Source organism: Rhodofomes roseus, assembly GCF_022264815.1.
Source record: "Rhodofomes roseus strain CIRM-BRFM 1785 chromosome Unknown C8Q71scaffold_26, whole genome shotgun sequence".
NCBI lineage: Eukaryota > Fungi > Basidiomycota > Agaricomycetes > Polyporales > Fomitopsidaceae > Rhodofomes > Rhodofomes roseus.
Genome location: NW_025952982.1, coordinates 35,154 through 59,143, shown reverse-complemented (window position 1 = coordinate 59,143; position 23,990 = coordinate 35,154). Strand labels below are relative to the sequence as shown.

The 23,990-nt window shown below is 59.2% G+C and overlaps 10 protein-coding genes across 10 annotated transcripts; 7 read left to right on the top strand and 3 right to left on the bottom strand.

Annotated features, from left to right (window-relative positions):
• Positions 1–242: 242 nt before the first annotated feature.
• C8Q71DRAFT_715453 (uncharacterized protein) lies at positions 243–2,630 on the top strand (the record flags this gene model as incomplete). Its single annotated transcript, XM_047921046.1, has 8 exons — positions 243–440; positions 493–663; positions 716–781; positions 841–1,386; positions 1,438–1,607; positions 1,659–2,112; positions 2,172–2,321; positions 2,520–2,630. 8 exons carry the CDS (start codon positions 243–245, stop codon positions 2,628–2,630), a joined length of 1,866 nt encoding a protein of 621 aa, XP_047774466.1.
• Positions 2,631–4,630: 2,000 nt separating this feature from the next.
• On the top strand, positions 4,631–8,190 carry C8Q71DRAFT_298475 (UNC-like C-terminal-domain-containing protein). Its single transcript, XM_047917643.1, has 5 exons — positions 4,631–5,557; positions 5,608–6,582; positions 6,652–6,768; positions 6,829–7,090; positions 7,148–8,190. The coding sequence occupies exons 1-5, from the start codon at positions 4,805–4,807 to the stop codon at positions 7,906–7,908; spliced, it is 2,868 nt and encodes a 955-aa protein (XP_047774465.1). The 5' UTR covers positions 4,631–4,804; the 3' UTR covers positions 7,909–8,190.
• On the bottom strand, positions 8,144–9,468 carry C8Q71DRAFT_297933 (V-type ATPase). The gene is made up of 8 exons (XM_047917641.1): positions 9,277–9,468; positions 9,199–9,226; positions 9,113–9,125; positions 8,951–9,056; positions 8,857–8,896; positions 8,650–8,804; positions 8,552–8,591; positions 8,144–8,496 (listed from the first exon to the last, which is right to left on the bottom strand). The coding sequence occupies exons 1-8, from the start codon at positions 9,319–9,321 to the stop codon at positions 8,420–8,422; spliced, it is 504 nt and encodes a 167-aa protein (XP_047774464.1). The 5' UTR covers positions 9,322–9,468; the 3' UTR covers positions 8,144–8,419.
• A 358-nt stretch (positions 9,469–9,826) lies between these two features.
• Positions 9,827–11,864, top strand: C8Q71DRAFT_297888 (thioredoxin reductase). The gene is made up of 7 exons (XM_047917640.1): positions 9,827–9,837; positions 9,898–9,943; positions 10,019–10,203; positions 10,266–10,401; positions 10,762–11,065; positions 11,125–11,180; positions 11,237–11,864. Exons 3-7 carry the CDS (start codon positions 10,129–10,131, stop codon positions 11,695–11,697), a joined length of 1,032 nt encoding a protein of 343 aa, XP_047774463.1. The 5' UTR covers positions 9,827–9,837; positions 9,898–9,943; positions 10,019–10,128; the 3' UTR covers positions 11,698–11,864.
• Positions 11,808–12,819, bottom strand: C8Q71DRAFT_781965 (uncharacterized protein). Its single transcript, XM_047924906.1, has 2 exons — positions 12,655–12,819; positions 11,808–12,599 (listed from the first exon to the last, which is right to left on the bottom strand). Exons 1-2 carry the CDS (start codon positions 12,794–12,796, stop codon positions 11,839–11,841), a joined length of 903 nt encoding a protein of 300 aa, XP_047774462.1. The 5' UTR covers positions 12,797–12,819; the 3' UTR covers positions 11,808–11,838.
• Positions 12,820–13,924: 1,105 nt separating this feature from the next.
• On the bottom strand, positions 13,925–15,777 carry C8Q71DRAFT_781960 (uncharacterized protein). Its single transcript, XM_047924905.1, has 5 exons — positions 15,213–15,777; positions 14,880–15,158; positions 14,476–14,828; positions 14,357–14,416; positions 13,925–14,306 (listed from the first exon to the last, which is right to left on the bottom strand). The coding sequence occupies exons 1-5, from the start codon at positions 15,581–15,583 to the stop codon at positions 14,188–14,190; spliced, it is 1,182 nt and encodes a 393-aa protein (XP_047774461.1). The 5' UTR covers positions 15,584–15,777; the 3' UTR covers positions 13,925–14,187.
• Positions 15,778–15,919: 142 nt separating this feature from the next.
• C8Q71DRAFT_298548 (uncharacterized protein) lies at positions 15,920–16,593 on the top strand. The gene is made up of 2 exons (XM_047917644.1): positions 15,920–16,251; positions 16,306–16,593. Exons 1-2 carry the CDS (start codon positions 16,007–16,009, stop codon positions 16,430–16,432), a joined length of 372 nt encoding a protein of 123 aa, XP_047774460.1. The 5' UTR covers positions 15,920–16,006; the 3' UTR covers positions 16,433–16,593.
• C8Q71DRAFT_298259 (uncharacterized protein) lies at positions 16,342–17,456 on the top strand. Its single transcript, XM_047917642.1, has 3 exons — positions 16,342–17,049; positions 17,102–17,268; positions 17,345–17,456. Exons 1-2 carry the CDS (start codon positions 16,582–16,584, stop codon positions 17,234–17,236), a joined length of 603 nt encoding a protein of 200 aa, XP_047774459.1. The 5' UTR covers positions 16,342–16,581; the 3' UTR covers positions 17,237–17,268; positions 17,345–17,456.
• Positions 17,457–18,222: 766 nt separating this feature from the next.
• C8Q71DRAFT_881929 (uncharacterized protein) lies at positions 18,223–21,932 on the top strand. The gene is made up of 8 exons (XM_047928494.1): positions 18,223–18,919; positions 19,262–19,429; positions 19,525–19,630; positions 19,720–19,777; positions 19,834–19,943; positions 19,996–20,135; positions 20,188–20,455; positions 20,511–21,932. The coding sequence occupies exons 1-8, from the start codon at positions 18,610–18,612 to the stop codon at positions 21,535–21,537; spliced, it is 2,187 nt and encodes a 728-aa protein (XP_047774458.1). The 5' UTR covers positions 18,223–18,609; the 3' UTR covers positions 21,538–21,932.
• A 44-nt stretch (positions 21,933–21,976) lies between these two features.
• C8Q71DRAFT_781949 (cytoplasmic protein) lies at positions 21,977–23,806 on the top strand. Its single transcript, XM_047924904.1, has 8 exons — positions 21,977–22,209; positions 22,269–22,316; positions 22,383–22,550; positions 22,612–22,664; positions 22,727–22,777; positions 22,864–22,873; positions 22,947–23,086; positions 23,185–23,806. Exons 1-8 carry the CDS (start codon positions 22,185–22,187, stop codon positions 23,338–23,340), a joined length of 651 nt encoding a protein of 216 aa, XP_047774457.1. The 5' UTR covers positions 21,977–22,184; the 3' UTR covers positions 23,341–23,806.
• Positions 23,807–23,990: the final 184 nt, after the last annotated feature.

Below are 23,990 nucleotides of genomic sequence, written 5' to 3'. Positions count from 1 at the left end.
CAAGGCCCGGTGCATCAGTGACTACAGTTATCCGCGCATACATGGATAAGTAAATGTTGAAACTCCGACGTTATCTCGATACCTTAGTCTACAACTGCATCTTCTCCTTCCCGCCACCGAACTTCTGCCTCTGGCGAGCACTCGCGCATCGCTTCCCGTTCACCACCCTTGCACTACAATAGCGCGAGCTGCTGCATTGATATCCCCAAGTGTAGTCAGGAAGTTCTACCAACATGCAGCCCATGCCCAGCCGGTTAGGACTTGGTCTGCGTCCCCCCATGCCGTCGTATGGCCAAGGTCCCTCAATGTCGGCTCTCGCACAGCAGCAGTATGGGAATCACCACCCACAATTCGTACCACCACAACCGCGATCAACCACTCTCTTCATTGGTTCCATATCCGGTGGTATCACAGACAACTTCTTGAACGCTTTGCTCGCAGTAAGCACAGGCCTGTTTTCTCCAGTGCAAGCGAGCTCATCTTCCGGCTCAGGCCTGCGGCCCAATATCCTCTTTCAAACGTCTCATTACGCCTGCAAACAAGCCACAAGGATTCGGTTTCGCAGAATTTCAAGATCCTGATGGTGCGTTGCGAGCTATGACATTGCTCAACGGCGTAGAGTTACCTGCGTTGGAGGATGGATGCGTGAACAAAAAGCTGCTGGTAAGTCTTCAATGCAAACATACATCACTTCACACCTACCGCGGCGCCGCAGGTTAAGGCAGACGAGAAGACGAAGATGTTCCTGGACGCGTATCAGGCACAGAAAATGGTCACACCTGTGGGTTCATTTTATTATCGAGTGGCAACCGTGGTGTCTCACTGTGTACTGATGCTTAGGTGGACGAAGAACTGACGCGAAACGCCAAAGCCAAGGTGGACCTAATGCTCTCTGAGATCAATAAACAGTCGCAAGACGCGGCGAGCAACGGCCTCATCGACAAGGAGAAGTACATCATTCCTCCTCACTTGCACGACCTGCAAGAGGCCGACCTCCCAGAGACGCAACGCGGGCTCGTGATGACCGAGATCGCGCAATTCCGCGAGCGGGCGGCGAAGCGGGAGCGGGAGAAGATGCGTGAGACACAACAAGCGCTGCCCAACATCCTCGCCGCACCGAGCGGGCCCAAGCAACGGGAATGGGGCAAACCACAGATGCCCGGCCAGCAGGCACCACCGTCGCCCGTTGACGCTGGTCGCCCTCAGCAGGGATTTGGCAAAGGCGCGCAGGGCTACAACAAGCCTGTCGGTTTCGTGAAGGCGGAGTCAGACAGGGGTTCCCCTCCGGAGGCGAGAGTCTTCAGCACACCTACGAAGACGGATGAGGAGTTGGAGGAGGAGAGGAAGCGGCAACGGCGGAGAGACGAGGAGGAGTCGTACCGAGACGTAAGTGGTCGTCGTGCTTGCACATCCCAGAACGCTCATGTGGCATCGCAGCGAGAAAAACGGTATGAGCCGAGAGAGCGAGCGCGGATACAAGCCCTAGAGCGTGCAATTCTTCGTGAGCGTGCCACCAAGGAGGCAGAAGAACGCGATCGGGTTGAGATGCGATCACGGTTGGCCGTGTGGGATGATGACGAAAGCGACGAGCTGTTCTATACGGACAGGTGAGTGCCATCTACATGCCATCCGCCATTGTCTCATCTTTCGAGTTGCAGAGCGCGGTGGCGGACCACGCGATCCCGGAGATTGGCTGCCGAACAGGCGGCAGACGAGGACTCGCGCCTTTATGAGGAACGCGAGGTGGATAACCTGCGCAAAGAGTCTGAGGCTTTCCTTGCACGGCAAATGGACGAGATGCAAGCACTGCAAGAAGAGCAACGCAAGGCCGGGCTGCTCCTCGAAGACGGTGCGCCTGTCAAGCTCAACGTCTCTCTCGCCGGCGCGGGCGCACCGAAGCAGGAGACGGTCACGAAGGAGAAGGCAACCGTGTTTGGTCAGGAAGAGGAGGAGGAAGAGAGTTTACGGAAACGGAAGGTGCCTCTTCCCAAGCTCGATCTTGCAGAGGGTGGAGAGAAGGCAAAGGAGCGGCTGCAGAAGATTAAGGAGTCCGTGCCTAGGGATAAGGAAACCCTGTTCAAGGCGAAGGTGCGGTGGGACGGCCTGTCAGACGTAAGTACTCGGTCATGTTTCTCGCAGTTTCTTGTACATGGTGCTGATAGGGTGCGTAGCTCATGATCGACCGGAAGTTGGAGCCGCTTGTGAAGCGACAGATGACAACGTACCTCGGCGAGCTTGAAGATGACGATCTCATCATGTTTGTCCTCGAACATCTCAAAGATCACAAAGGTCCCCAGAAACTGATCGAGGGCCTCGAGCCGGTGCGTCTCCTATTCTATGTGTCTCATGACTCGCTATTCCGTCGTTCACCACGATACGCATGCGGGATGACATCGTATTTCGCGGTTAACAGGCAAGCTCGCACTTCAGTAGATACGAAGTCCCGCACGCGTATTGTGTTGACACCTATTCCTTCGACTTACATGCTGAACGTTGTCACTGTGTTTCGATCATAACAGGTCCTCGAAGAAGAAGCGACGGAGTACACAATTCGCATCTGGCGCCAAATCATCTTCGAGAGCATGGCATACGGAGAAGGCCTACACACCGAGCGGATGATGGCCGACTGACCATGTATCTCAACCTCGAACATCTGGAATTGGGACGACGGATGGCGCCTCTTGCGAGCGAGGCAGGTGCGTTTGCGTAGTATTCACTATTGTCCACTAAATGTAAAAGACCGACGTCGTGCTATGATACTCTTGTAATGCTCAACGACTTCGGTGTTACTTGGTATCGGAAGGTGGTAGGGGTGGACAGTGAGGAGCGTGATGCGGGTTGCCCCGATCTCGTAGTGAGTTGCACATTTGATCACAGCGTTGCAGACAAACGTGATGTTACGCTTCACCCCCGAGTATAAGCAGATGATCATGGAGCGATTATTGGTGTGGTGGTTGGTATCCGTCGCTGAGTAGCAACCTTCATATGACGACTGGATGCATTAACAACGGAGGGCCATAGTTCATTTGATTCAGATTCCTGCATCGGTTCTTCTGCTATCAGTTCCATCGACCTCGGTGAGTGGCCGATCCTACACTCCTTCATTAGCCGCTTGTACGGTTGACATGCCGCAGTCAGCACTGCGCCCAACTTTTCAATGTTGTACTTATTTGCGGTGCGTGCGAATCATGTATAGCAAGGACGTATGGTTCAGGTATGCACAGCCCCTTAAGCCCACGCAGCGTTCACAAATACAAGGCTCGCTTCATTTCTGCGGATATCGTTACTAATGACGTTCAAATGCGGGTATATATGCCTATCCCAGCTCCTCAATCATGCAACTCGGTATGCACCTCCACGACGACGTGTAGCTCTACTGTTTTGAGGTTTCGCCTCTCCTTGAGCTCCCGGAAGAATCGTGCGTCTTCATCTTCTTCGTCGTTCTCTTCAGCTTCGTTGGTCATGTCGAACTCGGTGTCTTGGTGCTCTGTCCCCGCTACTGATGCCTCCGCGTCTGTGGCGCCTGCCTGTGGACGAAAGTCTGTGCTGGGGACAGGATTGCTTGTAGGCGTGCTAATAATGCCAGGCATGCTATGCAGGAACGCAAGGAGGAGCGTCATGTTAGTGAGCACCCTGTGTGATACAGCGTGGACGAGGCGCACGTTTATCTGTCCACTATGGAAGGGCTAACTCGGGTGCGGTGTGGCGCGGAAGGGGGAGAGGGGGCGAACGTATCGAGGGGCGTCACTGGTCGTTGTATTCGTGGCGAGTCGTGGGTGGGACTGCAGGCGACAGCACCAGCGGCGGAGGGGGTTCAAGGTAGGTCGAAGGTGTGGGTAAGCTTCGAAGCCCCCGCTCCCTGAGCGGCTTGAGCTCTTTTACCAGTTGTTAGAGTTCATGATGTATTGCGGTCAGATTGCAGTCCAAGAATGTAAATTTGGGCGCTGTGCGCTCAACATTCGTGAGCGTCCGCGGTGCCCGGCCGCGCTAAGGAAGCATATTGTGGAGACCTGTTGTGCAGTTCCTGCGCAAGTGGAGGCAAGTGGGCGCACGATATTGACCTTGAGCGATTGGTAGGTTGAAGAGTACTCCATCCTCCCCGCGAGCATTCGATACTCAACCTGCATGTCTTGCTTTTGAGCTTTGCTCGGGCTCGCCATGATCACCATATCCAGTTGAAACGTGCGATGCGATCCAGATCATACCTTCTCCATCTGCTGTTCAGGACGCCTTTGCTGATTACGGTAGGCTGAAGGCAATGTCATTGTTGGCTTCGTTGGGCTCACCGGTAGTAGTATGCCTATGTTCTCAGGATGGACTCTCGAAACACAGTAATGCACATTCCTTGCTTAGACTCGTTCCGGCCCTGGTTCTCAGACTACACCTGTCGACTCATGGGTTCCGCTGAACAGATATCATCGCGGTTCCAAGCGGTTCGATTGAGATACTCACTGTGCACTATGCAAAAATGGGGTTTGATGAGGAAAGACTCCGATTACCTGGAACCTGCAGTAAGTACTTACTTGCTTACATCAGCGGATTTGTATAGATCGGTTTGTAGCTGTCTCAATAGAAAGTCAGTGTGATAAGTACGGTATCCTAATCTACCATACGCGGTATCAAGGCACGTCATCACTAGCACTCGTCAAGGTACGCGCACCGAGGCCTTGCACGTTCACACTCTGCGGGCTACCACCACTATCCCCTACACGTCCACGTATGCGAATCTGAATGCTGGAACCTGATCTATTTAGGAGCAGGTTGGGAAGAGGAGTATCTGCTGCATAGACATCTACTGGACGTCATGTTCCCCTCGTTGCTTCCAACTTCACTCCTCGCGCTGGTGTTTGCATCTCCAGTTCTCGGCGCACCTTCGTCGTCGAATGATCCGTTCCGCGAGATCGCTTTACAGGCTCCCAAGCGAGAAGAACCTCCCATCTGCTGTCTCAGACCTCTAGAGCCTGCTGAGCCTAGTGCAGGAGACGATGTCTTCATTTCCTTCGAGGACTGGAAGGCTAGACGCCTCGGCGAAGCTAGAGAATCTCCTGCGAGGTCTTCTCCGGCGGCGAACACCGCTCAAAGGTCCGCGGGAGGAAAGGAGAGAAACGACGTCGATGGGCAGGACAAGGCGGCCTCATCGAGCCGAGTCTTCGGCGTGGTGCAACCCAGCGGTCTTCAGGATAGCGCAGACGTATCCCACCATGACGAACGTCTCGCCCCGCAACTTCGCATACCCATCGTCGACCGTTTCAACTATGCGGCAACGGACTGCTCCGCCCGCGTGCACACCGCACACCGCTCAGCGAAGTCACCGTCGTCCATCCTCTCCTCGAAGAAGGACAGGTATCTGCTCAGTCCCTGTGCGGAGGAGAAGCAGTTCGTGGTGGTGGAGCTCTGCGACGACATCATGATTGATACGGTGCAAATGGCGAACTACGAGTTCTTCAGCGGCGTGTTCAAGGACTTCTCGGTGAGCGTGGCGAAGACGCCTCCGACGGACGAGCAGGGTTGGACGCATGCGGGCACATATCGTGCGCAGAATGTGCGCGGGGTTCAGGTATGTGCAAAGCACCTTCGTATCTTTCTTGGTACTCAGCACGTCATCAGTCGTTCCATCCACCGCCTACCCTGCGCGACTTCTATCGTTTCATCCGGATCGACTTCCACTCGCATTACGGCAATGAGTACTACTGCCCCCTCTCCCTACTCCGCGTCTATGGCCTGACGCATTTAGAGCAATGGAAGTGGGACGAATGGGAACAGCAGAGCAGGGCACGACGGGCTAGTGATGCAAGTGCGGCTGCAGACAGCCACCCTGAACCTCCGCAGACGGCTCACATACCTGTCGCGGACGTCTCAAAGCCGCAGTCCGTCGAAACCGAAGCGGCCATGAAGGGCTCAACTCGAGTTGCGTCGGAAACCGAACATGCAGCCGATGAGGATGGTGCTTCCTCTGTATCATCGAGGGAACCGTCAGTACAGATTCCCTCCGGGCCGCATACTCTTGAGGAACCGCAACCGACCCAGGACGCAGCACCGGTGTCCGATACCGCGGCTTCGATCCCACCTACGACACCTGCAGATACTACCACTCCGGACATGTCCACGACCCCTGATGACCTCGACAACGTATCCCACGAATCACAAACAGCGCATCCCGCCGACAATGATTCTGCGAAGGCGACCACTCCTTCCTGGGCGATATCTACGTCTCTATCTTCGGACCATTATCCGCCTTCGTACCACAATAGGCCACCTCACGAAGGCACATCATCTGGACCTGTTGAGAGTGCCCACGCATCTCAGTCTCGGGTGGCTTCCATTGCATCGAATCTATCTTCGTCCGTATCATCTTCCGTCTCACTGGCCGCCTCGCAGTCGCATTCGCCTCCTCCTTCACCCCCTGTTGTATTCCCCCCAGCCAGCACTGGAGGCGAGTCCATCTACCGTACCATCATGAACCGCCTGTCTGTCTTGGAGGCCAACACCACGCTGTACGCGCGCTACGTCGAAGAGCAGACTGCCGGAATACGAGAGGTGTTGTTGCGCCTGGGCGAGGACTTGGGCCGTCTCGAGGGAATCGTATGTTGCCTACCATCGGTGCACACTGTTCACGTGTAACTAACGCTGTGTTGGCATCCATGCGCACAGGGCAAAGCGCAGGCTCAGATGTACCAGCGTTCTGTCACCGAGTTCGACAAGCAACGGAGGAAGCTCGAGTGGGAGCACCGCGAACTCCTTGTCAAAGTGAACCACCTCACAGAAGAGGTCCGTGCCGCTCTCAATTGACGTTTTCATCTTGTCGTTGATCAGTCTCTCTATAATTAGGTCGTCCTCGAGAAGCGGCTCGGTATACTGCAGCTCTGCTTGCTCCTCGCCGTCCTGGTGTTCATGGCCCTCACACGTGGTTCGAGGGGAGAACATGCATCCGTACACCGTGTCCCAGATGCTGGCCGACCTATGGGCATGCGCGAGTGGGGCAGGAGGACATTGAGCCTGAGCGGCGACTGGGTGAATCGCTTCAGAAGCCGCAGTCCAACCCCTAAACCCGTCTCGCGGCCCGAATTAAGACAAATTGACAAAAACCCAGGTATGTCTATTAGCACAACACTGCTTCCAGACCACTACTCATTCTGACGCGCCTCAGCGGAGAAAGTCGACTTCCCCTCACAAAGCACACAAACCCCCTCGCACCGACCCTTCCTCAGCACCAGCCCACGCTCTCCTACCTTCTCCCATCCCCGCTCCGCGACCCGCCACCTCAGCTCCCGCCCACGCACGCCCTCCTCCCTGCGCGTCTCCACGCCGCGCTACCATAACCTGCACGCACGCAGTACACAGACGACGTCGACCCCGCCACCCTCAGCGCGCCCGCAGATGACGCGCTCGACCTCGAGCAGCGCAGGGTTCGGCTCGGGCTTTGGTACGACGGCGATCGAGTCCGTGCCGCGCTCTGCGAAGCGGTGGGCGCGGAGCGCGCACTTGCACGAGGTCAAGAGCACCAGCGGCGTGCAGAGCCGCGCACCCGACAGTGCGCGCATGGGCGCAGAGGAGACCCTGGGCACCGTGCGTGAAACCGAGAGCGCCGGGTCGTCGCGCACTGTGCTCGTGTCGGAGGGTGCGACCCCCGCCGTGGACGTCTTCAGTCCGCGTCCCGAGGCTCCGCCGACCCCCACAGCGAGCAAGGGCAAGGGCAAGCAGCTCCGCCCGACGCTGTCCCCCTTGCGCCTTTCGGCACCCAATGACCTCCCACGGATGTGCGTCGTCTCCAGCCCCGCGTCCGACGCGGAAGGCAGCGAGGGCGACGCGTGGGTGGACACCGACGCTGATGGTTCCGAGTCCGAGCCGGGCGTAGTTGCGATAGGCATCACGCCCAACCCGGCGCGCCATGCGATATTTGCAGCGTAACGGTGCTGTCCTCGCGACCGACGTACGTTTGCATCGTGTCGCGCTGTCTAGTTTTCCTTCGTGTCTCTTCGTATGACGTTCCCTCTCGGTCCCGTCCTAGAACGCAATCTGCATAGCATCCACTATCGGACCACCACATGTCTTTATTGTATTTTGTATATCTGCATTGGTTTGGGGTTTATGCTCAGGGATTCACGCTTCCCCCATACCTTCATCTGACACTGTACATATTAGTTCCTTCCGGCAACAAGGTCTTAATCAGGGTTCAACATATCACTCAGGCACAGCACAGTTCCTGCCAATATATAATATCGAGAACGCGAGTAGTTTGAGACGATGTGAATGCACTTCAGTTCCTCATGAGCGGAAGGTATGTATGGTAAGTGAGAACGGTAGACGATGCCTGAGCCAGCTCCCCCGAGAGTCCTGCTGCAACAATCATGTCTTGTATGCCGCTTGTCGCGTATTTTCATGCGGTACACTGAGGGGAGTGGGTTGAGTGAATGTTACGTCATGAGTGTTGAGAACTACTCACAACGCCGGAAGCGTCCGAAGCCGCAGAGTTCATGATGAGAGCAACGATGAGGCCTGTCGAGGGCGAAGGTTCACTACAGATTCTGCTTCTGCAAGACGTGACACGTACCATAGAGACCCAAGACCTCGGCGAAGATGAGAATGAGGATCTGCGGAAAAAGGTTGAGTATAGACGTGCCGCGAGCGGCATATAGAAGCGCGGCGTACCATGCCGACGAAGAGTCGTGGCTGCTGAGCGGTTCCTCGCACACCAGCGTCACCGACGATACCGATAGCAAAACCTGCCGCGAGACCAGCAAGACCGACCGAGAGACCGGCACCGAGCTGCACGAAGCCCTGGAAGAGTGACATGTGCATGGCGACTGAAGGCGTGTATAAGCATGGTGAAGGACGCGCACATGGATTGCTACTTACGCTGTCCGGAAATCAAGACCGACACGACGAGACCGTAGATCTGTCACGGGAACGTCAACTAATGGGAATTGTGCCTTTGCGACGGGACACGTACGGCAATGATACCAGCCATGATGACGGGGATAACACACTTCATCATCAGGTCCGGGCGGAGGACGGACATGGCGGAAATGCCGACTCCTGACTTGGCCGTCCCATAACTGCGTCATTACAGCACTCAGTCGCTGCCTCGAGGAACGCAACCACACTGACTCACCTAGCACCAATGCCTGCATTACGCGTCGTTGATGATCAGCACGGACGACACTGGAGGACTGTTCCTGGTACGTGTCTTATACTCACAGGTGAATACGATGGCGCTGGTGCAACCCTGGCATGCTGTGTCAAGACACGTAGAACACCAACGACGAGGCGGCTCACCATGGCACCGAAGAAGGGAGCGTAGACGGGGCAGAGGTCAGACATGTCGACGGAGATGAAGGTGCAGAGAAAGGTGCAGATGAGCGAGACGAGCGACGACGACGCGGCAGTTGAGCGTTCGGGGACGACGACGTCGGCGACAGCGAAGCCAGGCGGCGCGGCACTCTCCGAAGCTCCGCCCAGACAGCCCTCTCCCCGCAGGCTGGGAGTCTGTCTCCGCTTCAACCTCCGCCACTGCCGCCACCAGGCAGGAGGACACGGGCGCCTGTCCGCAACGGCATGCAGAATCCCACTTCAGTCGCGGCGAGCTCGTGTCTGCACTTAGCTAACCCGGCGGGGGCGGGGCCGCCGCCACGCGTGACGGACTGAGAGTGATTTCGACGAAAGCGCAAGCCACAGCGAGTGTTTACTATCGATCTTGTAAAGCGGAGGTCTGATCACGTCGTGTCTGGCAGTGCTTTCTGGCCGAGGACCGCTGCACGCCCGGCCCAGCCTTCGGGCTCGCTCAGACATGGATACCCCGGGCCCGCGTCGCCCTCGGGGGTGCGCCCCCGCGCCCAGGTACGTCTGCCCGCCGTTGTCGACGCGCAGGACCAGATTTTGGTGATGCAGATTGGAAAGCGTCTTCCGGTGACCAGTGCGCCCAGAAGACGCGTGCGGACGCGCGGTAAGCGTCACGTGACCCTGCTTTATCAACTCATTGACTAATTCTTGTGACTTTCTGTCGTCGCCCCGTTATAAGGCCTCTCATTTCGCCTGCCCACCATACTGCGATCGCTATCATTCAAGGCTCTCTACAGGGCCATCCCCCTCGCTGCTGCTGCCTCGCCCTATTCCACCCGCGTCCCAGCCATGGCCCCCACCACAAACGGCGCAAACGGTGTCCATGCGACCGTCCCCCAATCGTCCAAGATGCACTCCAAAGTGGTCAGTATCGCCCCCGTTTTGCGCCCTACAGCCCCGCTTTCGCGTTCTCAACGAGGATCCAGGTCATCATCGGCTCAGGGCCCGCAGGGCACACAGCAGCCATCTATCTGGCTCGTGCAAACCTCAATCCTGTGCTCTTTGAGGGCTTTATGGCCAATGGCTTCGCCGCAGGTGGCCAGCTCACCACAACGACCGACAGTGAGTGCGATTCACACCTCTTCTGACTATCCCTCCGCGCGCCGCGGCGATATCGCGCCATTTGCGCTCAGCGTCGTCGATGTTGACAGCACCGGGCGTAGGCCGCCCTTCGGCAATTGCCGAACGAATATTTCGCTGCGCCACTGTAGAACCGCCTAGCATTCGCGTTGCGTGCAATGCAGATGATGGGCCTTGTGCACTGCGTGCGTATGGGGAAGAAGCCGGGGACACAGAGCGCGACGTCACGTAGAGATGTACCGGCCTATTGCGTCCATAACGTTCGTCTTCTGCACGATGGGACAGATCACGCATACTTCTACCACCCGTGCCCCGTACTTAATGCTAATCCGTGCTTCTCAGTTGAGAACTTCCCTGGATTCCCATCGGGGATTCTTGGTCCTGAACTAATGGACAAGTTCCGCGCTCAGTCGCTCCGTTTCGGCACCAGCATCATCACCGAGACCGTCTCGAAAGTGGACCTCTCCGAACGGCCATTCCGCTACTGGAGAGAGTTTCAGGAAGATGAAGAGCCGGAAACCGCGGATACGCTGATCATTGCGACTGGCGCTTCAGCAAAACGGCTGGGTCTGAGGGGCGAGGAGACCTACTGGCAGAGCGGCATCAGTGCATGCGCCGTGTGTGACGGCGCCGTTCCCATCTTCAGGTCAGTGCACGGGCATCGGAGTCCATCGGAGCGCTGCGTTCTAACTTTCGGCCCTATAGGAACAAGCCACTCGCTGTTATCGGAGGTGGTGACTCTGCAGCGGAGGAAGCGACGTGTAAGCGCTTGTACCAACTCAACGCCATGATCGCTGTTGATCGCCTCCATCGACAGACCTGACGAAGTACGGCTCGCATGTCTACGTTCTCGTACGGAGGGGCGAGCTGCGCGCGTCGAAGATCATGGCAAAACGCCTGCTCAACAACCCCAAAGTCACCATCCTCTGGAACACGGTCGCGGTCGAGTGCCTGGGCGACGGCGACCTGCTCAACAACCTCAGGATAAAGAACATGCTCACCGGCGAGGAGAAGGATCTCCCCGTGAACGGGCTCTTCTACGCCATCGGCCACGAGCCCGCGACGGCGCTCGTCCGCGGCCAGCTGCAGACGGACTCCGAGGGCTATATCATCACTGTGCCCGGCACGACGCAGACCAGCGTGAAGGGTGTGTTCGCGGCGGGCGACGTCCAGGACAAGCGGTACCGCCAGGCGATCACGAGCGCGGGCAGCGGGTGCATGGCTGCGCTCGAGGCAGAGCGCTTGATCGCGGAGGAGGAGGAAGGGCTCGAGGATTAGAGACGTACTACGATACTCGCATGCAATCATCCGGTTGGCCGCAGACATATATAGATGTACTACATATACAATTTTGCCCTCTATAGACGACATTATTTCGTGTTGAGCACCTCTCGAAGTCCTGTGCGAGACGACGGCGGGCTACCGATGCCTGAGCTCCCGGTCCAACCCAAGCCCTACTGATCCTTCTCGGGTTGTCGTAAGGCAGTCCCACTCTTCCACGAGCAGCGGCTCATTCTCCTCTCTGTCTTCCCGGAACACGGTGCTCAAAACCGGTCTCGCGGGGCCGGGCCTGGCTACAGGCCTTGTCTCCGCAAATGCGCCATTCAGTCGCTCAGCATCTGCACAAAGGTCCGCGTTGCTCAGCCAATACCGCTTCGGCATGATGCCCTTTCCAAACGTCCTCGTAATATGATTCGAACACAGCAGCGAAACGAAGATGTTGATGATGTGCACCGGGACGAGCGCGAACGCCGCCGACCATATCGTCGCGAGGTTCTCGCGCTCGTACCGGTAGAGCTTGGCCTTGCATCCCGGGAGCGGGGTCCGTGGATAACACTGGCTGCTCGCCGTCGCCTCGTGGAGCGCATCGTAGTACCCACAACAGCGCAGCGAGTCCTGGAGGATGAGCCGCCCGAGCGGGGTGTACCACTGGCTCCACGCGAGGTTGAGCTTGCGGTCGAGCGCGAAGGCGTCCCGCTTGTAGGCGGTGTAACCGATGATGACGATGGAGAGGAAGGCAGGCCAGAGGAGGACCGCGTACACCGCGAGGATGGGCCGTGAGTTGAGGATCGCGCCGCTGATGCCGACGAGGAAGCACAGGAGCAGGATGGACGAGGCGAGCGTGATGAGCACCAGGATGTCGTTGTCCGCGACGACCATGACGCCCGCCTGCTCGTACGCTACAACACCCCTCGTCAGCTCTGATCCAGTCGTGCGCTTCGCGGGCCCACTCACTTCGGAACCAAGTCAGGACGGCGCAGACCAGCCCGGCCAGGCCGTACACGAGCAGCGTGCTCACGGACAGAAGCAAGCACCACTTGTGCAGCGACCACCGGTCGACGCGGCCGATCCCCAGGCCCTCGCCCTCCTCCAGCATCGTCGCAGCCAGCGAGGCGCCCCCTCCGCCACCACGGCCACGGAGCGTGAGGCTCTTGACGGACCGCGGCCTCGGGAATTTCATCGTGAGCTTGTCGGTGGTGCTGAATGACGGCAGCAAGCCCGGCCGCGCCGCGCCCACGCCCGCCTCGTCGGCTCGAGACGCGCGAACGGCCGTGCTCCCACCGGACTGGATGGAATAGCAGGAGCTTCCGTTGCGCGCGTGCGCGCGCCGGGGGTCGACGGCCGTGGCGGCCTCGCTCGCGCGGGTGCTCACGAAGGAGAGGAGCCGCGGGAAGTACGAGCGCACGGTATCACCTGCGCGCGAGGTGAAGTCGGGCGTGGGCAGCGGGGACATGCGCGAGGCGGAGGTGTGCGTTGATTCGAAGGAGCATGCTGAGTGCTCTCGAAGTGGTCGAGAAGGTCGCGGGGTGAGAGGGACAGGGCTAAGATACGGTGTACGGTGTTCGCGGGTGTCGGTGCTCGACGGGGACCAGTGTTCCGTTCGAGGACTCGTTGACCATAAGGACTCATCCCAGAGCGGCACATCGAGGGTGTTCGTGCGACTGAACGGCGGCAGCGTAGGGGTGACGGGAGTGTTTCTCCCAGCCCGAACGAGGGTGATAGTTGGGGCAGCAGCCGAAACGCCCTGTCGAGCTGCCGGTGTCTGTTCTCGGTCGTACTCTTCGACGGTGTCAGCGCGCCTACGAGACGTCCTTCTCCTCGTCCGAGCGTCCGACAGGGAAGGGCTGTACGCCTCCGCGTGGCGCTGGGTTGGATGCTTGTGCTGTACCGCCGACGAAGTCGATGGGCAACGCCGATCCATTGCTGTGAATGGGTGTCAAATGTCAAAATACGACACAGCCAAGGCGAGGAACGGTCGGCGTAGCATCTCGTCTTTGCCCGCAGTCCGACATGCGACTCATTCTGCTTGCACCTGGAGGCAGTCTTGAGCGCAATCTCTGACAGACAGCTTCAGAATGACGTCGTTCCACGTACCAGTTCCGTGCGCAGCTGGCTCGCTGGTCAACATCGCAAGGTGCAGTTGAGCTGTACTCTACAACCCTTACCTGCGTCGAAGCCACACGCAGTAGACCTGCCCGACCTCACAAAGCGAGCACCTACTCAATGCAGTGGCATAAACGTCGTGAATTAACTCGCGACCAAACTACTCGCGCATATAGGATGATGAGAGAGTCGTCAGCAACCAATCAATACACTAGGAACCGCGAAGGAGGAGATTATAGGTCCAATATAGTCCACTATCAGATACCAGTCCGTGTCAAAAATGAATGTCACTGTGCTCATATGCGCCGATTGCGCGACGGATCACTCGTCATCGCCGGGCGGTGCTCGAAGCCTGAAGCTTTGAGCTCAGGACCGGACTAGATGTTAGACAGAGTTTTGCGGGAGGGTGATAGGGCATTCGCCTTGAGTAACCGTTAATGCCGTGCTGCGCTTGCCGATGAGGCCGAAGATGTACATGTCGAGGCCGAGGTTGAATTGCAGTGCTGCGACCGGGTCAGTCTGGGGATCGTTGCTAGGAGTAGGGACGACGTACCTGGTCGCGTGCCATTCGCGTTCAACGCCGGATTTCTGCAGCCATTGTAGAAATCCGCCCCTTGAACCCCATCCATGATCAGTACGCTTGCATGATTGTAGCTCCATGGATCCACGTACATGTGATATCCGAATCGTTGTTCGCGACATACGTGAAGTTCAGCGGCATAGCGATGATGGGGTACGCCTTCGCAGGGAGTGATGTCGAGCCCATACTACCCGTGGCAACCTGCCGGCCCGTCGTCAGATCTGACACGGTCGCCTCCATCTTGGTGATGTGGACGGGCAGGAAGTTCGAGCCGGTGTTGAACTCGAGGCTGATGTCGGCGGGGAAGCTGAAGTTCGCGGGCGAGCGCGAGAAGATCGTCGGCACGGACTCGCTGAAGGGCGCCGTGGCGTTCTTGAGCGGGTTAGCGGAGGTGAAGAACACGTCGGGCACGCGGGGAATGGTGAAGGCGAGGATGATGCCGACGCTGTGGGATGTTGATCAGGGTCCAGCAGCACTCGCAGGGAGGGAGACGTACGCTATGCAGAGTGCGAAGACAACGTATGTTGTCGTCCGCCTGGTGAAGTACGGCCCGCAGCACCCTCGCTCATTGCGGTTCCATGCGTGGAAGCAGTCCCTGAACGACTCGACCTTGTCCTCCCTCTTGGCCGAGGATCTCATCTCCCGCATCTCAGACTTCTTCCATTCCGGGCCAAGAGCTGGGACCGTCACGAGCTCGACATCCCTTGGTGTGAAAGGCTCGTCCTCCTTGAGCATAGCCGGACTCCGCGGTACCGGCGAGGGCACCTGGCGATAGCTGCGACGCACTTAACACCATGCAGATAATAATCATTGCCTCTGACGAGCTCACCCAGTGTCCTGCCCGAAAGCAGTCGAGTATCTCGGCCCTGCGTTGTTGAAGTCCGCATAGATATCGAACGTGTCGTCCGCGGGCCTCGGCAGCATGCTCCTCGCCTCGTCCGTCCCGCCCTTCACGGGCTCCTCCCTGCCCGTATGGAAGAACGACGAGCGGTTGTACCCCGCGTTCGGCGTGCCGGTCATGTAGTCCGTGTCCGCGCGCGACATGCGGTTGGGCCCGTAGAACGAGGACGCCGCGGCGGAGTCGGCGCGCGGGCGGCGGGGCGGGTCGAGCGAGGGCGACGAGGTGGACGCATCGAGGGCGTCGGTGGACTTGCGTGCGCCGTAGAAGGAGGAGACGGCGGAGCGGCGGTCGTAGTCCATGCTTGCTTGCGGGCCGTGGGGGTTGGCAATGAGCGTGAGGACGCTGTGCGTCGCGATGAGAAACAACGGGCTCGCGCGCGGACGCCCTCGAGCTGGCTGGGAGTCTGGGGCGCTGTAGATCCCATCGACAGATCTGGGCGGCGCTCGCGCTCGTCCGCCACACGTGCTGCCGTCATCGTCATTCGCTGCCGTGGCCTTCAGGTTGTCTCTCAGTCGCTCTTCGCAGCTTGCTTGCTTAGGACTCCATGACAGGGACGCGTTACGTACAGGTGTGTTTCACACTCAGGCTTGGTTTCTATGACGGCCGCGTCGTATGGCAGCTCAAACGCATACGCCGGGCGGGCATTCCAGTTAAGGAGGGGCGGCCTGAAGTATGAGCTCGGGCGCGTGTAGCACCATATCGCTTGGCGGACTCAGAGTACAATGGCGAAACGGCCAGATGTCTCTTTGTGCGGACGTCCATTTGTTCTACTTGTTGTGTATGACTCCAGCTGGCTCGGGCAGGCTGCGCATGTCACAGGTGCCTCTGTGGTCAATGTATGCATGTGCATGGTCCGTGTTGGTCCGAATATCTCCTGCGTCTGCGGAAAGTCGCCCCAGTGGTCATCGATCCATATGACACGTCGCGCACTGCTTTGCTGCTCAGATACGGCAGGTAATGGGGTACGGTAGGTCGTCCTCGCTTATCGCAGTGCCCGACTCTGACGGAGTGGCGAGCGTAGAAGTGGACGATTGGAACAGAAGATGCACACAGCTTGGATACACACCGGAGCTCTGGATCCGTGGGTCAGACATGCAGTGTCGCCCCGGTCGCCACTCCGAGCCGGGCTGGGAACTCGAGCGCTGTAAGTATCTGCAATCCCTGTACCTTGGTCAGCGATGCCTAGGGCAGTTTGGCCACACATTTTGTGCCAAGAGCTCCCCATGTAACCCTTTCAGGTCTTCGACTTCAATTGCAGGCCGCCGCGCCGCTTCTAGCGAGTATATGTCTGGCGGAGATGCTCCCCGTTGACCACCTCAACGAGGGCGTCTGGCCGGCGACCGTGGCATGTGCCCGGCCTGGGTGGCATCTTAGGGTTCCTTCCGGCCAGTTCCCTTGTAGTCTCTATACAGATAAGGTGCAGCTGCGCCGGCGCGCCCGGAAGTCAAGGTGCGTCGAGTCTGAGTTCTCATGCTGCCCCCATCGCGAACCGCACACTGCGCCGAGGGACATGTCGCTACAGCGGCTACGCGGTTTCGTCCGTACGTGCCACTCGCGGGCCCGGGGACTTATAAGCTGGATGGCTACGTACACCTACTCAATTCGACCGCCCCCACCTCACCGAGGTCGTGCCCTGCTGTGCCATAGCCGCTGTCGAAGAAGGGCATCGCCTCGCACCGGTAGAGCTCTTGCGCTAGTGCGGAGGCCACTCTCGCTCTCTCCTCTTACTACTACGCGCACTGCAAGCACCTTGTCTCCGCGGAGGGTGAGTACCGACGTTATTGCTTTCGTCGCAAGTGACTCATGAGAACTGGCAGTGCGAGCAGAGCAGCATTGACAGACATGCCGCCTCAAGTCATATTCAGTCTACGGTACTTGCACGCCTCCCACGGCAAGGTACTTGTCAATTCGGGAGCGGGCGATGGGAGTGGAGGGGGCGAACGCATCAGTAGGGGCACGATCGTCCGGTTAGTACTGGCCCTAGGTGAGTAGCTCTTTTACGCCGCTTGGCGAACATCGGCGTACTGCAGAGCTTACGATGTTCTTGTTTCTGACTGCAGCGGTCTTCGTTCTCGTCATTGTCGTGGTCACATGCGTGGCCTGGCCTCGACATCGCGGTATGCCTTCCGCCGCCCGCATCCCCCAAGCCCGGCGCGGCGGCGCGACGCATCTCGCGTCCGTCCCAGCGGCGCACACTCAGGGAAATGTGCGGAGGCAGCCCTCGGTATACATATTGCCTCCGCCCCCATACGTCCCCGCGCCGTCCTACGCGTCGCTGCCGTTGGTGCCCGCATTCGACGACGAGCAGTCGGACGTCACCGACGACCCGTCTGTAGAGAGCATCTCAATGGCGGGCATCGAGGTGTCATCCCCCTCGCTCGCCCCGCAACGGCGTCCGTCCGCGGCCCGCATTTCCGCGCCTCTGGATATGGGCGCCGAGCTCCAGCTTCCCCCGCAAGCGCACGGAGTCGGTGGTGATACCGGATAGCACTGAGCAGTGGGCCTTGCTGGCCCGGGCTCCGGGCACACGCAGTAGAGCCTGCACTGCTTTGACGGACATCACTCACGACTACTGCGACGACGGACACGACTGGACACCTCGGCAATTCAGCAGTATACCCTACATCTTGCATACTACATGACGGTGGCCTGCGCGAGGCGGGTGATCGCCGCGTTGCGCGCGCGCTCACTCGCTCGGGCTGGCCATGGTTAATCGCACCTTGCACGTCATTGCGCTTGTTTTCGTATTCGTTTCTTTGCTCTGCTAGTATCTCGCACACGTACCGCATCCGCATGTATCGTAACAACTCTCTTGCTTGCTCTGAATGTCAACTGTTGCTGTGTTGTACTGCATGCCTGTCCTATTTGGGAACGAGTTCGGCCAGGCCTCGGACATGGACACTGCACGTCGTGTGCGTCGCAGGACGGCCCTCGCCCACGCACGACGGGCTGCGTCTACCGACGACCTGCTCTCGAAATACGACGCCTTGATAGCGCAGCAGCTGACAGCACAACAGAGGTCATCGAGGGAGAGTCAGCGGGGGGCCGAGCGCAGTGCGTAGGTGCCAAGGGCACCTCGGATGCGTGAGAACGCGGGAGGCTGCAGCAAGTTGAAGCTGTGCGCCGGAGCAGCAAGGCTCTACATATTCCTCCCCACCGCTCCCTCCGCTATCCCTACGCCCGCCGTAATATCCTCCCTCCTTTCGACGCCCACGACGGCCGCCCCCATCCGTCCCCGTTACGACCCTCTCGCCGCGACCTAGTAACGCCTGCGGCCGCTACCACGTCCCCCGCCCGCACCCCTTCCGCCCGCGCGACCCCCGCCATGGCCTCGTATCCGGCATACGGCTCCCGCACGTCCCCCACCGTCAACGCGCCCTACACCAGCGCGAGCCCCGCCGCGGCGGGCGACGGCCAGTTCTACCCGCCTGGCGCGAGCCGCATCTCGCTGGACGACGACGAGCGCACGTCCCCGTTCAAGTACGCGAAGGGCGGCGACGCCGCGGTGGACATGCGCGCGACTGCGCGCACGCCGAGCCCGACGCCGAGCGAGGCGGAGGAGCTCACGAAGACGTCGTTGTTCGACTGGAAGGCGATGTCGAGTTGGCGGTATTGGATTAGGAAGGAGTGGGCATGTGCGTGTTCGTTCTCTCTCTTCGTCCTGGGCGGCGCAGGTGTCCTCTGCTGGGTCCTCAGCATCGTCGCCGGTGGGCGACGCTGCCGTTACAGCAGTTACTTGACCGCTCAGCCCGCTGCATGTTGTTTCCGAGTCTGGTCCACGACTTCACGCCGGTGTGAACACTCCAGGCTTTCTCACACTTCTCCGGCGACCCCAGGCTCCTTCCTGGGCTACATTTGGCTCAACGACGGTCATCGTGCCCCGTTGGCTCGCGCACACTGCGTCTGCGTCTCAGTCGGCGTGTTGATCGTCGGCGCCACATCCGTATGGCGTTGACGACCAGCATGCGGTGGCACAGATGCAGTTGCGACACCTCCATCGGCCTGGGCAACCTGCGCAGACGCTGTTCTGCGCTGCGGTCTGTTCGCTGGGCCGACGCGCCTTCGCAACCGTAGCGAGGGTCATCAAGGTGGGGCTCCACACCTAGCGTCGGCTATGGGTCGGTGCGTGCTTCGTGCCAAGGAATGTGCGCTGCCCTGCACGTACACAAGGACTGCGTCGTCTCGTCACCGTGCTAGTGTTCTATCGGGGGTGTTGTACTGACGGTCATTTCGTGCGTAGGGTACTATGTCATTTTCACTATCGCTCTGGTCGCGACGATTCTATTCACGGTGTATCACACGCAAATAGTCAAATGGCTACAGCCCGCTGCCAACTGGATGCATGGGTACGTCTCCCACTCCTTGCGCAGCGTAGACGACCGACGCCCCCGGTCGTGTGACAGACGACGAGAAACTGACAGTCTCGTTTCCGCAGTCTCAAGTTCGGCTGGCTCATCCCCATTGCCATCCTCTTTGTCATTTCCTTCCCTCCAGTGAGTTGTCAATTGCATACGCTTGAAGAGTCTGCGTTTGCTCATCCCGCGTTCAGCTATTCGGTCATGAAATTGTCGCTATCATATGTGGTCTCGTCTGGGGCCTTGGGATTGGCTTCGCTATTGTGTGCGCAGGCACATTCATCGGTGAAATCGGTAATTTCTAGTGAGTCAAGCTACTAGCAACTTGCATATCAGGGGCCTAACGTCGCTGCCAGTGCGTTTAAGTACTGTTGTGCAGCGCGTGGCCACAAGCTCGAGCAGACCGATCTGCGTTATGCGTGCTTGGCGAGGGTCGTACGGCAAGGAGGGATTAAAATTGCGCTTATCGCGCGGTTGAGTGCCATTCCAGGACATTGTGCGCCGTACTTCGCCTCCCTCTGTAGATGCGTGCTAATTGTCTCCCTCAGTCACGACCGCCGTATTCTCGGCATGCGGCATGAGCATCTGGACGTTCATCGTCGCCGCCATCCTCTCGCTGCCGAAGCAGTTCATCACCGTTTACCTCGGTGTCGCCCTCGAGCAGTCCGACAAGAGCGGCTCGAGCACGAGGGACACCATTGTCAAGGATGTCGTCGTGGGCATCACGGTCATCATCACGTTCGTGGCGATGTGGTACATCTACAACCTCATGAACAAGGCCAAACCCGAGGTCATCTACGAGCGGCGGAAAGCGAGGTCAGTCTCCGCGTGCGTTATCAATGGTCGTCTTGGCTGACGCCTCCGCTTCCAGGCAAACGAAGCTCATGGGTTTGGGATCCAGCCCTTACTCCAACAGCTCAATGCTCCAATCGACCGCTTCCGTCGCGTTCAACCCCGGCGCTGCCGACGAGAGCGAGATTCCGCTCACCGCACGTGGGGAGACGTTCGGCGCAGCTGCCTACCAGCAATGGGACCGCTCCGGGCGCGCAGTCGGCTACGCCGACCCGTCGCTCTACGTCCCCGAGCCACGCCGTGCACCCGTGCGCCCGTTCGCGGAGGCGTCTACGCACCGCCCGCAGGGTGCGCGGACGGACTCGGGCGCGAGCGTCGGGAGCGCGTACCAGATGAGTGAGCGGGGCGGGTACCAGAGCGCGCCGACACGGAGCGACTCGGGGCTGACGAACCCGCACCCTCACCCGTACGCGCAGGCACAAGCCGCGAGCAGGCCTGCGTCGCCCCCGAGGTACACCAATAGCCCCCCGCCGATCGCGCCGCCTGCGAGCGCGCCCCTGCAAGCGCAGGCGACGCCGCAGAACTCACGGCCGCTCCAGACGGCGCCGGCCCCGGGATCGCAATTCCCGTATAACCCGCACGCGATGGCGGCGCCCGCGCCGATGCCGAACCCGTACACGGCCTATGCGCCCTCGCCACCACCGACGAACGTGGACCCGTACGCGGGCTACGCGCCCTCGCCGCCGCCCACGAACCCGTTCGCGCCTGGATATGGCACGGGGAGCGCGCCGTCGACGCCGCAGCAGCACCAGTTCACGGGCGGGTACGGCTCCGGGAGCGCGCCGTCGACGCCCCCCGCCCATATGCAGCGCCAGCTCACGGGCGGGTACCCGTATGGCGCGCAGGCGCACGCGCAGCAGATGCAGATGCCGGGGACCGCGCCGCTCCCGCCGAGCTACTCCTCGCAGACGTTCGGTGCGCAACAGCAGCAGCAGCAACAGTACCCGCAGACGGCCGCGCCGACGCGTGGCGGATATCCGACGTACGAGGGCTCGAACCAGACGGGGTCGTCGATGCCGCAGGGATACTCGTCTGATCTGCGATGAGGCGTCGAGCTTGAGTCCGGGCCTGAATTGCCAGTGAGGCGGCCGGGACGCCGAGATGTGGGATGTGGATGTGGATGTTCGCGTCCCGGGACATTGTACATTAGGGATACCCTGCTGTACATATGATCACGACTTAGTTACCTACCTTCTGCATCGCTTCACGTTCTCCTCACTCGATCGCGACATAGTACTACGTACTCAGTGACAGACCATCGTTCAGAGCTGTTGATGTATTGTATGCGTTAGATAGTGCATGCACAGACTTTTCCTCTCATCGGACTGGACGTAGAGTCTGCGACTACATAGAGCCATGCCAGATGTATGAATGAGTACTCGACGGATGTGTGGGCATTGACATGGACGTCGACATCGCACGCGTCGGCGGCGAGCGTCAGTGGTAAGTATGTGAGAGCGCCGGCGAGGATGGCTCGATCGGCGAGCTGGTTTCTCTTGTACTTCGACTTCTCCGTCTCTGCTTCTCCTTTGCCTCTGTTCTTTGTTTGTGGCTTGCACATCCCACATTGTCTTCCCCAGAATTTGTGATATCTCATCACCACGAACTATAAAGCTCTTGGGTCCGTTGCACCGCGCACGCATCCACACATCCACCAACTTGAGGGCCGACAAAGCGTTACTGACCCATCGTCATGGTCCTTTTCTTCAAGTCGACAGGTAAGCTTTTTAACTTTCCTCTGCCAGGTTATCAAGGCTCAGATTACAGCGGTGACCAGCTATCGACCCGCCGGTGGTCCTGTACATGGGTAAAGACAAGGTCGAGAGTACGTCGTCCCCGGTTTCGCCTCCCAACCCTTCTCGTGATCTCAAACCACAGCTCTCCGCTGCAGATGAAGACCTGATTAAGTACGCCTGGCCGCAAGACATCTGGTTCCACGTCGACAAGCTCTCGTCGGCGCACGTCTACCTACGCATGCCGGATGGCATGGCTTGGGAGACCATCCCCGAGCCTCTCCTCGTCGACTGCGCCCAGCTCGTCAAGGCCAACTCAATCGAGGGTCCGTGGACTGCCTCTTAATTTCACCTCCGTGACGAAGGTGCTGACGTACCCGTTGACAGGGAACAAGAAGGACAACCTTACAATTATCTACACGCCTGCAGACAACCTCAAGGTGCGCTTCCCTGTCGTCGCCCTCCGCGGGGGCGCCTAACGAGACCCGGGGCCTGTGTACAGAAAACGGGCGACATGGCCGTCGGCCAGGTCTCGTTCCACAACGATAAGCGGGTGAGCGTCCCCTCCCAGTCCCTCCCATAGCCTGTTCCGCTCGGGCGCTCCACACCCTTCCTCCCACTGACCGAGGCCCGGCCCAGGTCAAACGAAGTGCGTGCCTCTGCCCCTGCCTCTAACCCCTCTCGTGAAACCCATGTCCGTGCGAATGATGTGCGCACCGCAGTCCACGTCGCGAGCCGCGAGAACCCGATCGTGAACCGGCTCAACAAGACGAAGGCCGAGCGGCAGGTCGACCACGAGCAGGAGCGCGTGGACCGCATCAAGACGGAGAGCGCGGTGCGGCGCGTGGCCGCCCAGCAGAAGGTGCGCCGGTGTCCACTTGTCGGGGTCGTCGATGCTGCGTCGCCGTCGTAGCTGCTCGGTGGCGCCCGCCGGTGATTCATTGACGATTGGATGTGCAGAAGAAGACAGACGAAGAGCTTGCGCGTCAGCGCGCCGCGGAGAAGGCTGCTCGCTCGTACGACACGCTGTTCGAGCAGCAGGCGGAAGAGGACGATGACGGGATGGCGGAGGCACCAAAGGGATCCGTGCGCGAGTGGGAAGAGGACTTCATGTAGAGGTGCTGTGTGGTCACCTCGACAGTCCCGGGTGCCTGTATACTACTGTATGCAGCGCGTGTGATCAGCGGGTCTACCGAAGAGACGTTTGCTGGGCCATTCGCCGTTCAGGGGCCATCCCCGATGAGTGGTTGGGAAAGGTGAGTCAGGAGCTACATTGAGTCGGAGACCGAGGACCCGTGTTTTACCCAACTTCTGCTCGGTGCTCATATTCAACCTCGCACCCTGATATGGTGAACGCCGAGCTAGTCCATCCAAGGTCAATTTGCGCGAGGCCCTGACGTACTCCCTATTCCTCTGGCGCATCAACCTTGAAGCAATTCGCGGTTCCTTCTTGACTTCTTAGTTTCTGCGATGCAAGACCGGAGTGGTGTTTTCCAGGTTGCATGTCCATGTGCGAGGATAATGCGGCCAGCGATGTCAACCCGGTGCTCAAGGCTTTTCGCGATTCAGCTAGGTGTGTCTGGACTTACTGCCATTGCGCGCCCAACCTTGCTCGTATTCAGTATGAGACGCGGACGACGTTGCTACTGCCGATGGTACGGAATCCGAAGCCCCTACAGGAAGGTGTCCACTTGACCCAGAATCACAGGCCCGAGTGGTGTCGCAGCTCACAAACGCGCGCGGCGTGCGCACATTGACATACCGCT